The sequence below is a fragment of the Lepidochelys olivacea genome, assembly GCF_965140295.1.
Source record: "Lepidochelys olivacea isolate rLepOli2 genome assembly, chromosome: 2".
Classification (NCBI taxonomy): Eukaryota; Metazoa; Chordata; order Testudines; family Cheloniidae; genus Lepidochelys; species Lepidochelys olivacea.
In genome coordinates, this window is record NC_140412.1 from 218490280 (window position 1) to 218503203 (window position 12924).

At 39.8% G+C, this 12924-nt stretch overlaps 1 protein-coding gene across 2 annotated transcripts in view; it reads left to right on the forward strand.

Annotated features, from left to right (window-relative positions):
- THSD7A (thrombospondin type 1 domain containing 7A) overlaps positions 1–12924 on the forward strand; it is a 534141-nt gene that overhangs the window by 480109 nt on the left and 41108 nt on the right. For both annotated transcript variants that reach the window (XM_084619828.1, XM_084619829.1), the window contains 3 exons: positions 1243–1421; positions 9243–9376; positions 12675–12828. In XM_084619828.1, the coding sequence (XP_084475954.1) occupies positions 1243–1421; positions 9243–9376; positions 12675–12828 (467 nt within the window). The remainder of the gene's footprint in view (positions 1–1242; positions 1422–9242; positions 9377–12674; positions 12829–12924) is intronic.

Consider the following 12924-nt stretch of genomic DNA (forward strand, 5'->3'; position numbering starts at 1 on the left):
GTCCCTCTCCTTTCTTATGTGCTTTGATGAGCAGTGAAATAGATAAGTGTTGACATTTCAATTATCATTAGGCACCTGAGTTAGCATCCTATAGAGATAAATGAGACAGTCCACACCTCTTAGAGTTAGTATTTCAGGCTCTCTACAAATTCAGGCTGCCATCACTGTGTCCGTGTACCTCGAAAATACTGTTTGCTTCCTCAGAACCATAATGGCTACAGATATTTAATTTAATGAAAGATGAAATTTTGGAGAACAAGATAGAAGCCTTAAAAAAAAAAAAAGAGGAGGGAGTGCCAAATTGTTGACCTAACATGACCCAATGCCATTCAAGCCTCTCTTTTATCTTAAAAGGATATAACAGAAATAGAATGGGGTTCAGAGAGGAAGAATGAAAATTATTAGAGGTCTGGAAAGACTTCTATATGAAAAGATATTGAAAAGCTTAGGATTGTTTAGAGTAATAAAAGGAGACAATATAGGTGCAGACAAAATAATGAATAGTATAGAGAAGGTAAGTCCTCACTAATAATATAAAAATAAGGAGACATTCAAAGAAACTAAAAGACAATAAATGTAAAACTGTGACCAGCCTGCTCTGCCAATGGTACGAGAATTATCTCACTTACAATACATAAGTGATTCATTTTCCAACTGCATCTCATCATTTGATTAATTTGTTGGTTTTTCAACTGTATGTAAAGTTATTTTCATTAAAAAGTCTACATTTGCCAAGTTATTACATGTGGTACCTAAGATACTACCATAACTTTTCCACATATGCATTTTAGGGGATATTCCATATGCATTCAGGACATCTCTAGTCCAGTTTGTTAGACTGTTAACATACATATAACCACAGCAGACTTGTTTGATACAACTATGTAACTCATCTGAGTGGCAGGATTTTTTAACACATCTATCATTTCTGCAGCCTGAGAATAATGCAGCAAGTGTCAATTACACTCTAGCAGCTGTTAAAAAGTCAGATTGTGGAAATCTGGTGAGAACAAATTCTAATCAGATAATATTGAGGATGCTCAGCTGTTATTTTAACACAATCAATAGGGGCGTGTCAATTTCCTGCAGAATTTAATTTAGCCCATATGATAAAGAAATCTCTGCATTCACCCACTTCTATCAAGTCAAACTTTGGATACTTTAAACAAACGAGACTGAGGCTTCAGAGAGAAGTGGCAGAGCAACATGCTGAAGAGATTTTGCTTTTATTTCCATTCTCAGGTTACATCGAGGAAGCCTGCATTATTCCATGCCCCTCAGACTGCAAGCTCAGTGAATGGTCCAACTGGTCTCGCTGTAGTAAATCCTGTGGGAGTGGGGTAAAGGTTAGGTCTAAATGGCTCCGTGAAAAACCCTACAATGGTGGAAGACCCTGCCCCAAGCTGGATCATGTCAATCAGGTAAATCCAGTTACTTTTCTCTGCTGATATATTCGTTTATTTCTGTGTGGACAAATTATTACCTATATAAAGTCAGTGAAGAATCATTCCCTTCTAAGTACTTCACATGCTTTTTGAATTGAGTAATATGTACTGGCACTGGTGGAAGACCAAAATTATATGCAAAATTAAGGTTAGGGCTTTTCTCTCTGTGGATTTTTTAAAAAAAAATCTGGGCAATATGCTGTATTACAAAGGCAAAACTTACAAGGCCAATTCTTCCAGACCTTGCATGCCATCAACTGCAGACACTCATCACCTTGCAAGATCAGCTCTTCAGCAGTATGTTTAAGAGAAAGAGATAAAGCTCTCAGTATACAGAGAGAGAGGTTGAACTACACAGTAACAGGAAATTCCCCTCCTTAATTCAAACACTGCCATACATTACAGATAAAGTGCATGCAAAGCAAGCAGCCCATGAAGAACACCAATTCATTCTGCTCAGTCTCCTCCTCCTCCATTTGAATACATCATCATCACGAGAACTGTGCACTGAAGCAGATATTTTGGTATAGTATTAATATCTGGAGCTAAATATTAAAAAATATTGCTGGTTCTTCACGAAAGAGGAAATTGCTCTCCACTGTAAAAATATCTTGGGACCCAGACTCCTGGTCAGACTGATATGTGCTGTAATTCTGGGCCTGAAAAAGAAAATAATCAAACACCCCCCCCCCAAAAAAAAAACCCCTTTAGAGGTTCTGGTGTCAATCCTCTGGCCCTGCCTTTCTTTCTTGTAGGTACTCCATGCAATCAGTGAAATCACTGTGTAGGCCCATCCTCCTTTCCACTGCCTCCCCCCATCGCCACCACAAAAAACAAATGAAACAAAATCAAAACAAAACACCAGAAACATTCAAAGTATCCTCAGTGTGATCCTTGTGTCCTCCTTAGCATCCTATCGCCAAAATTGGCATCCAAGTGGTTTTTGGCCTTCCAGGTGCAGTTGTTTTAAGAAAGATTGAGACTGAAACTTGAACATCTAACTGCCTGGGTGTTAGAATCCTTCCCAGGGCAGCAGTCAGCCAAATTGATCCTGGGGATGCCTCACTAGGGTCTCACGGAACTGTATGTGTCTGGATACAAAACACTGACACAAAGCAGGAAGCTCTCAACAGAAGTTTTTTTTAAAAAAAAGTTCTGTCCTTGCCAGGCATGTAAGACCTGCTGCATGTAAAGTTGTTTGGTTGGGCAGTTTTTAGTAGTAAAAACTGCCTTTTCAGGTTCCTTGTCTCTCTTCAGGTTTGATTTATATTCATCTCACATTTGGATTTAATTTGCATTTGTGGATAGCATGTTAAATGGCCCCATATTCATCTCCATAAATATTCAGAGGGGAAAAAAAATCTGGCCATTCATATTCGAATAAGGTACATGTTATTAGTTCCATCTTATTGACATTTTGTCAGCACAGAATGAAATGGTGTGTTGATTTAATGTTTCTACTTAAGGGGATATAATTAGTTCTAGAAAGAAAGTGTTTAAACTATAGCTAATAAACTATGTTTAGAATCCACTTGAACACAAAATACAAGTTTCAATGAAGGCTGTGTTGGTTTTGAGGAGTATATTAAAACTGTTTGAAATTACAGAAAATACATTATAATAGGAACAAATTATAGTTTATGAAAAAAATCTCTTCCTGCTTGTAATATTCATGTGGCACAATATTTCATAATGACAGGTTTCAGAGTAACAGCCGTGTTAGTCTGTATTCGCAAAAAGAAAAGGAGGACTTGTGGCACCTTAGAGACTAACCAATTTATTAGAGCATAAGCTTTCGTGAGCTACAGCTCACTTCCTCTGAGGAAGTGAGCTGTAGCTCACGAAAGCTTATGCTCTAATAAATTGGTTAGTCTCTAAGGTGCCACAAGTCCTCCTTTTCTTTTTGCGAATATTTCATAATAAGTTCTTCAGGATGTCAGAGGTGAAGTTACTATATTTGTATTAGAAAACTCAGTTTGTTTTTTTATATAGCACTGCTGCCCTCTACTGGTATATAACCTAGTATCTTATTTGCTGCAGCTTTATAGCTGCCAAAAATTCAAATACTAAATGACTATAATAAAGATAAAATTGAAGTCTGATATTGCATGGGGAAGAGGCTGTGCCATCCATAAAGCTGAGAGTTTGTATCCCTTAATATTAAATACACTTCACTTAAATCCTTAAGTGTGGAAATCCCATAAACTCAACCTGTGCCAATGACCAAACAGCTGCCCAGGGATGTTTAATTAATCCACACCTGATCCACAGCTCAAAGAAAATCAACAGAGCAAACTAGTACATTGCCATATCAATACTTCAGAATGAAAGGCATAGCCACTTGTAAATAATATTTTGTAATATAAAATATACGGGTCAGATTTTGCCATTGTTACCCACCGGTGTTCTGGGAAGAGGGCACAGAGGACCATGATACAGTTGGAGATGATTCAGGAAGAATTTGCACCGTGATCTCCCAGAAAACATACCCATAGCTACACCACCCTTGAGGAGAATGTGGCACGCTCAGTTCTTCATGCCAGATTCCAACCCTCAACACCCATTCTTTCAAGTAGCTGGCACACACAGGGTTGTGACTGGAGAGACAGGGCCTGGACTCCACACCCATGTTGCAAGGTGGGGGAAGGACACCTTGCTCTCTTCCATCAGGCACGTCCAAGCAGGAACTGATCACAATCTGGCCTTTAATCTAAACCTATTTTCATTAATAAATAATGTTATTTTCTAATTTAAATTATTTGCAAATATATCCATACATGCCAACTGTCCCATTTAAGGGCAAATGTAATAAAACCATTAATTGTTTTTCTGCTCTCTCCATCCTAAAGTATCTCATTTGGGGCTAAAAGGTGTGTCCCTATTTCTTTTTCCTTTCATATCCTTATTTATGACTTTCACATATTGGCAGAGGTGTATGCACAGCAAAGTCTTTCCTGGAGAAAAGTTTCAGAGTAGCAGCCGTGTTAGTCTGTATTCGCAAAAAGAAAAGGAGTACTTGTGGCACCTTAGAAACTAACAAATTTATTTGAGCATAAGCTTTTGTGAGCTACAGCTCACTTCATTGGATGCATTCAGTGGAAAATACAGTGGGGAGATTTACATACATAGAGAACATGAAACAATGGGTGTTACCATACACACTGTAACCAGAGTGATCACTTAAGGTGAGCTAATACCAGCAGGAGAGCGGGGGGGGGGGGGTGGAATAAAGCCTTTTGTAGTGATAATCAATGTGGGCCATTTCCAGCAGTCGACAAGAACATCTGAGGAATGGGGGGGGGGGGAGAGAGAGGAATAAACATGGGGAAATAGTTTTACTTTGTGTAATGACCCATCCACCCCCAGTCTTTATTCATGCCTAACTTAATTGTATCCAGTTTGCAAATTAATTCCAATTCAGCAGTCTCTCATTGGAGTCTGTTTTTGAAGGTTTTTTTTTCAAGAATTGCAACTTTTAGGGCTGTAATCGAGTGACCAAAGAGATTGAAGTGTTCTCCAACTGGTTTTTGAATGTTATAATTCTTGACGTCTGATTTGTGTCCATTTATTCTTTTATATAGAGACTGTTCAGTTTGACCAATGTACATGGCAGAGGGGCATTGCTGGCACATGATGGCATATATCACATTGGTAGATGTGCAGGTGAACGAGCCTCTGATAGTGTGGCTGATGTGATTAGACCCTATGATGGTGTCCCCTGAATAGATATGTGGACACAGTTGGCAATGGGCTTTGTTGCAAGGATAGGTTCCTGGGTTAGTGGTTCTGTTGTGTGGTGTGTGGTTGCTGGTGAGTATTTGCTTCAGGTTGGGGGCTGCCTGTAAGCAAAGACTGGCCTGTCTCCTAAGATCTGTGAGAGTGATGGGTCGTCCTTCAGGATAGGTTGTAGATCCTTGATGATGTGTTGGAGAGTGGCTAGTGGCGTTCTGTTATTTTCTTTGTTGGGCCTGTCCTGTAGTAGGTGACTTCTGGGTACTCTTCTGGCTCTGTCAATCTGTTTCTTCACTTCAGCAGGTGGGTATTGTAGTTGTAAGAATGCTTGATAGAGATCTTGTAGATGTTTGTCTCTGTCTGAGGGGTTGGAGCAAATGCGGTTGTATCGTAGAGCTTGGCTGTAGAAGATGGATCGTGTGGTGTGGTCTGGATGAAAGCTGGAGGCATGTAGGTAGGAATAGCGGAAAGTAGGTTTCTGGTATAGGGTGGTGTTTATGTGACCATCGCTTATTAGCACTATAGTGTCCAGGAAGTGGTTCTCTTGTGTGGACTGGACCAGGCTGAGGTTGATGGTGGGATGGAAATTGTTGAAATCATGGTGAAATTCCTCAAGGGCTTCTTTTCCATGGGTCCAGATGATGAAGATGTCATCAATGTAGCACAAATAGAGTAGGGGCATTAGGGGACGAGAGCTGAGGAAGCGTTGTTCTAAGTCAGCCATAAAAATGTTGGCGTACTGTGGGGCCATGAGGGTACATAGCAGTGCCGCTGATTTGAAGATATACTTTGTCCCCAAATGTAAAATAGTTATGGGTGAGGACAAAGTCACAAAGTTCAGCCACCAGGTTTGCCGTGACATTATCGGGGATTCTGTTCCTGACGGCTTGTAGTCCATCTTTGAATGGAATGTTGGTGTAGAGGGCTTCTACATCCATAGTGGCCAGGATGATGTTTTCAGAAAGATCACCAATAGATTGTAGAAAAGTGTGATATATGGATAAGCAAATATCTTAACTTAACTGTGAAGCAGGAAATTCTTGAAATTAACTTTTGAAGATTTATTCTCTTTTCCCTAAGCATCTATAGTTAATAAAATGATCTGCACTGCTATAATGAAGGTTTGCAAGTGATAATACTGGATCCAATTCATTGAAAAATTGTCTCTATGGCTATGAGAGAGTTTCTGCTAAAGGGGCAGATCCCAGTTTCCTGGGGAAAATAACATCTACCTTTTCTTTGGCTTCAGGGATTCTCTGCCTCCCCACCTACCTAGGCAGGCATGGAGTCCATGACTATGTCGAGCTCTAAGTGTTTGCTATCAGTGACAGTCACATAAATGCCAATAATATTGAGAGAATTGCAATAACACCTGGGGCGCAGGCATGGGCTCTGTCTTGGCTGATAGGTGCATTGCTGCCAACAGCTAGAGAGTGCCATACTGAGATTTTCCTTTAGATTGCCTAGTAATGTTGGCTCTACCTAGCTGATAGCAGATATAGCAGACAACTAGAGAAGAGCTTTTCATGGTAACTGCTTTCAAATACTGGACACAAACTTAGGACAGGCTAAAAAGACTTTAAAAATGTGTGAAGGATGAGATCTTTGTCACGTTCTTCACCTTTATACCTGTAACCCTTCTGCCCGTCAGAGTTGGCAGCAACAAGGGCCGGGTTCAATATCTAGGGGATCCATTCCAATAACACAATGCAAACCGGCTCGAGCCCCCACCCAGTGACCTGGGACAAATATATACCACTCCCGCTGGGCGCCTCCAAGTGGCAATACTTCCCCTCTCGCAAGCACATAGTCTGAGTGTAGCAAAAAGCCTTTTAATAACAGAGAGAAACAATGTGGCATTATGTTGAGGAAACACCACCAACAGGATTCATAACATAACCCATGAGCAAAAAACCCACCCCAAGCAAATTGGGGCATGCCTCTTTCCCTTTGGTTCTTGAGTCCAGCAACCCCAAATCACCCAAAGTCCCAAAAGTCCAATGACCCAAAAGTCTCTGTCCCTGGTCAGGGCAGCCCCAGAGTTCGAAAGTTTATCTGTGGAGCTTTACCTTCCAACCTGGGTGGAGATGGGACAGGGGTACATGATCTGAAGCTGACCGCCCCACAGCTCCATAGGCCTCCACTACGCTCCACCAGCCGCCCCACAAACTCCTTCGCTCAGCTCCGCGGCCCAAAAGCAGCTCCCGCCATCCCACGAACTGCTCCACCAGCCTGTCTACAAGGCACTCCAGCCGTCCCAAAAACTGCTCCACAATATATCTTCAGGCTCCCCCACTACTTAACACAACGCTCAGTGATTTCAGCTCTTAGTCAGTTCAGCTCTTTGGTGAATTCAGCTTGTAGTAGGGGAGCCTCAGTGCTGGTGCACTATTAGCCCAAAGTGAGCTCAGCAGCCTGTAACTAGATTCCTAATGGAATCAAAATTAGCTCTGATATTCCACAGTGGAGAGAGGAGGAAGTGCAATTAGCATGTAAGGCCCTCACCAAGAGGCCCATGCCATCAAGTATTAATACTTGTCCCCAGCCTCTCTCCGTTCACAGAGTTTTAAAACCCATGACCCTTGCCTAGCGAGTGCTACTTAGTTGATGGTGAGTCCCTCCATCATAACAAAAGGCCAAGTACAGTTCCAAGCACAGTTCCCATAATCAGCGTAACAACAATTTATTCTTCCTGCCCCAGTAACAGAGACACTGGGGATCCCACAGCAGCCAAAGTGAACATTTGGGCAGCTATGGCCTCATTCTAGGCGGGGTGGGTGTGCCTATGCAAATGAGATTGACCCCTGAAGTTCTTTTCCACAACTTGCCTCACCACCAGATGTCAGGGTGGAGCTCATCCTGACACTGCTTACATCCCCATCCCACACTACCTGGCAGTACAATATTGATAATATATAAAACACAGTCTTCCATCCAAACCCACTCATGAATTTCTTCAGTCTTGGAGAAATTGAACTCCCCAGCCTGTAAAGAATTGATACCCATGGAAGGCAGAGAATAAAATAGTTTAACCATGTGTTATGAACAATGTGAGGGAGAAATGAGCATATTTGCACTAGTCTCCATCAAGGTGGTGTGCAAAAGAATCATTTTTTCTTACATTATGACTTCTTGCAGAATGTGTTGTTAGAGATACAAGAGGGAAAGCTATGTCTTATCTGGCCTAAGTGATGAGGCTTTCTGCTTGGTAGAGAGCATAGAGGATTGTTTTTAACCAATGAAGCTCTAAATGTACACCATTCAAATATCTGTGTTTCGCTCACTAACTAGTGTTTCTATTTATCTTTGGCTGTTCCCTTGTGTTCATGGCAAATACCTGTTCCAGGCTCAGGTAAGAGTCTCTAAAATAGATACATAACCTTATAATGTGCTTCCTGACCAAGTTCTATAATGTATGCACTGTTTGGACTTTTCTGTAATTGTTCTTTAAAAAGATATATGTGATAGTACATAGGATGCCATTTTTAATGTACCTCAGATATTCTGTATAAAACATTCCAATCTTCACATGATATAATAACTTTAAGACTTCACAGTTAAAAATAGTTCAAATTAAGGGGCCAGATTATGCTCTGATTTACATTGGTGTAATTTAGGGAGTGATACCATTAGAATCAGCCCTCCCCAAACATCCACAACTAATAATATTAGGTGGGGGAGTGTAGAGTATAAAAGGAAAGACAGGAGCAGGTTGGCAAATGGACAGTACAAGCTGGCTTCCCTATTAGAGCAAAGTTAAGGCTGTTGTGTGGGTTCTCTGGTGTATATTAGTGGTAATGGTAAAGTGCATGCATACTGGTGCAAAAGAGAGTTTATACTGTTAAGGATTTAACTTTTCATTTCCTTGCTTTGGTATCAGGTGTTTTATGTCTGTTGTAACAGCAACTGCTTCACAACCTACTTGTATTGAGATTAAATATATTTGTTATCTTTACAAAATAACAATAATGTTGTGTGTCGCTGCTATGTCAGAATGACAGTTCCTGCATACTTATCATGCTTGCATACTGTGTGCCACAAACTTACACTCTGTGTGGTTTCCAGGTATATGAGGTGGTCCCATGCCACAGCGACTGCAGCCAGTACATATGGGTTACAGAACCCTGGAGCATCTGCAAAGTGACCAATGTTGACTTAAAGGAGAACTGTGGAGAAGGTGTGCAAACCAGGAAAGTGAGGTAAACAATGTAATCCTTCTCTTGAAAAAACAAAACCAGAAACCCTCACCTTTAAATTATGATGGGATTAAAGAAGCAAAATTCTACAGAAGAGTATTTTGACAAAGGCATTTTCACAAAAGTTTGTGTACGGAATGTTAGACCAGAACCTCAGCTGGTGTAAATCTGTGTAGATTGAACTCAGTGGACCTAAACCAGTTTACACCAGTTTAGGATTTAGCCCTTTGTTCTATTTTTTAAAAAAACATTTATTATACTTTATAAAAATAAAACTGTAATTTACATTTATATAGTTCCTTTCAAAGGCCAGGACAATCCCCAAGGTCTTTATAAATTTAATATAGATATCAATTCTCACTTATCAGTAAAGTGCAACCACCTCTGGGGTGAAACATGGCAACCCATTTTACAGTGCACAGCAATACTGCACAACAGTTTGGTGCAAAAGGTGAAAGGTGCCATATCCAACTGAAAACACAATGAATTCAGATATTCAGAATGTAATCACCCCAGTTGGAATTTGGCCAGGGCTTGTGGTTAATAGCCCTGTTTATGAAAAGTGCTGAGAGAACTTTACCACAGGTGGTCAGTGCCTCAGACTTGCTTCTCAGCCCAAAGACAGATTAATGTACTGTGGGGAGTCTTATGTTAGCATTAGCGGTGCTTCTTCTATTTCTGAGTTTTATACATAAGTAAAAAGAACTCTATAGCAGTGTAATAAGAACAGTAGGAATAGTTATATGTCCACAGTTCTTATTGGAAGGATAAAGAAAAGCTATGTAAGTCCTTAACCATATTTTAAATTTGGAATGTATTTGGGCCTAGAAAGCTCTAAACATAAAAGTAATGGGTGAAAATCTCTGCTCCGTATTAAATTGACCCAGCATCAGAGCAGAGAATTTGGCCCTATATCTGGTGTGGTTTTCAACACCTTTTTGTTACCCTGGTATCCTCTAGGTCTGCTAAATCAGCCAGTGTGAACACTGGATTTGAAGTGCCAGTGTTCCAACATGGTTGTAATATTTCTGACACACTACAATAGAACACACTCCTGACAACAAATTCATAGACATTATCTGAGTCTGGAAAGTAATCACCTCCAGAGGAGGAACAATTCTGCTCGGAAGCTGACTGTACCATGATTACAGCATGATTTTTATGGAATTAAATAGTTTGATAGTTTCAGTATAAATTCACATGAAGAAGGATATATTTTTAATTGTTTAGTTGAATTTAGATCTGGTAAAAGGTACCAGATTTACAATGCAGAGATTGAAACCCTGTGCCCACAGAGCACATTCAGCACAGGATTCAGCACATTGTGCAAGAGTCTCGGGACTGTCCCTTTAATTAACTCAAATAATTCACTGAGCTTCTCCGGGCAGCTCTTTTCTGATCAAATATTTTGAGTTAATCAGTCCCACTTCTGAAAAGGAAAGAAAAATCATTTTTAAAAAATATGCATATTTGTTAATACCAAAACCTTCTTGCAGTTGTTGAACACTTGTAGTACAATGAAGTTGAAAAACTGAGCTGTCTGGAATAGTTAAACTGAAAGCCAAGTCGTACATTGCAATTCTGTGTCAGACTCAGCCTGGTTCAGAATGCTGACTTTTTCCCCTTTAGTTAAAAAAAAAAAAAAAAAAGTTAGGTACATTCTCTCCCCGCCCCCCATTCTGTAAATGTAAAACTGTGTAAAGAGTGAATTTAGTAAAACAAGTCCAGAAATCTCATTCCAATATTTGCTGAATCTGATCCAAGCATCCTGTCTACTGATCAACTTACACCTCTACTCAAAGACTTGCTTAAGAGAAGTCTTGTATGGTAATGTACATAGCAAGAAGTGCAGTGTTGATTATATATTATTCTCTAAGGCTACCTATAGAGCAATACACAATTAAAGAAGTTATCTCTGTCTGCATGGTAGAATGACAAGCCATAAAATGAATTCAGTCTACAGGACCCATTTGAGGGCCAGATACATTAATTGCCAAAGGTTCTCTTTAAGGTACCACAAATACTGTAGCAGTTGCTAGATTTGACAAGATTATGTTTAAAACAGAAGCATTCCTTGAACTTAACAATATATTTGAAGGTCAGATTTTTAGTTTTCGCTTGTTACAAATATTAAAGTGCATAATTTACTCTGATATGACAGCAACCAAAATAGATATTGGAAGTCCCTCCAAGAGTTTATTCTTTTTTTAAAAAAGCTGTAAGTACTGGTGATGGTGGTGGTGATGCTTTATGCTCTGTCCAGAGGTACATAGATTTTGACACTACCATCAAAGCTAGAGAAGAAAATCTATTATTTATGCCAAAGAAAGGAATTTCAGCCCTTTGGGATGAACACAAAAATAACTGCCTTCCTTTTTGCCATCCATATACTAACTCTCATTGGATAACTAATTCCATCAAACAGATTTTTGCAGATACAGCATCTCTGTTGGTTGTGTTCATTTAAAATAATCTCATTTTAAAAATGTTTTCAGACTGACAGCATGAGATCTTCAGGTATACAGGAATTGGTAATATAATGCAATGGTATCGTTATAAAATATTGCAGAGAAAGTGAAAGTTTAACCGTCGCATTGGCTCTTCCCCTACTATGTTGCGAATCAACTCCAAGCAACGTTAATTGACCCTTGCTATGCCCCCTATTCTGGCAGCAGCTGTGAGGGCTGGGAAGAGTAGACCTGTTTAAATTGAAAATTCTTTAGAACAAGGATTGTGTTCCATCTTGGCTGTAAAGCATTGAGAACAATAGAGCCCCGATCTTGATGGGGCCTCTGGATGCTAATGTAAGCAAAGCTAAAGGCTTTGAAGATATCAGAAAAAAAAAGGCATGTAACTGAAGAAACAATTCCAAACGGTTAGAATTTGGAAGGAGATTTACAAATATTAACAGAATTATCCTCATAACTCTCAGAGGTAAGAAGGTGTGCAATTCCAATTTACTGGTGGGTAAAATGATGCAGAGAATCTGTGCATATTCACTCAGCAAGGCAGCGGCTGTGCAGGATTAGAACTCAGGAGCTTCTCACTCCTAGGTAGCCCTGAGCTTCAACCGATATGCAGCAGAAAAATACTGGGGATATTTTGACGTTTTCAAATTCTCATCCGTATTTTATAGTTCATTATTTATTTGGATTATATCAAAAATGTTCTAGATTTTTCTATTTGTATATTGCTTGTGGTCAAACTGCTAAAATGCCACATTATGTTAGTGTAAGGGATGCAGTTACTGTAGGAAATCCATGGCAAATATGTTTTTATCTATAGCCTTATATTTTTCCAGATGCATGCAAAACACCATGGATGGTCCTTCTGACACTGTTGAGGACTACCTGTGTGACCCTGAAGAGATGCCTCTTGGTGCTAGAAGATGCACATTGCCATGCCCTGAAGACTGTGTTATGTCTGAATGGGGCCAGTGGTCTAGATGTTCCTTGGTAGGAAACATGTTAACAACTTGACATTTAAGGTTTCAAGACTATTTTATTTAAAGAAAGTAAGCCTCAAGTTACTATGCAGAGATGCTACACTTA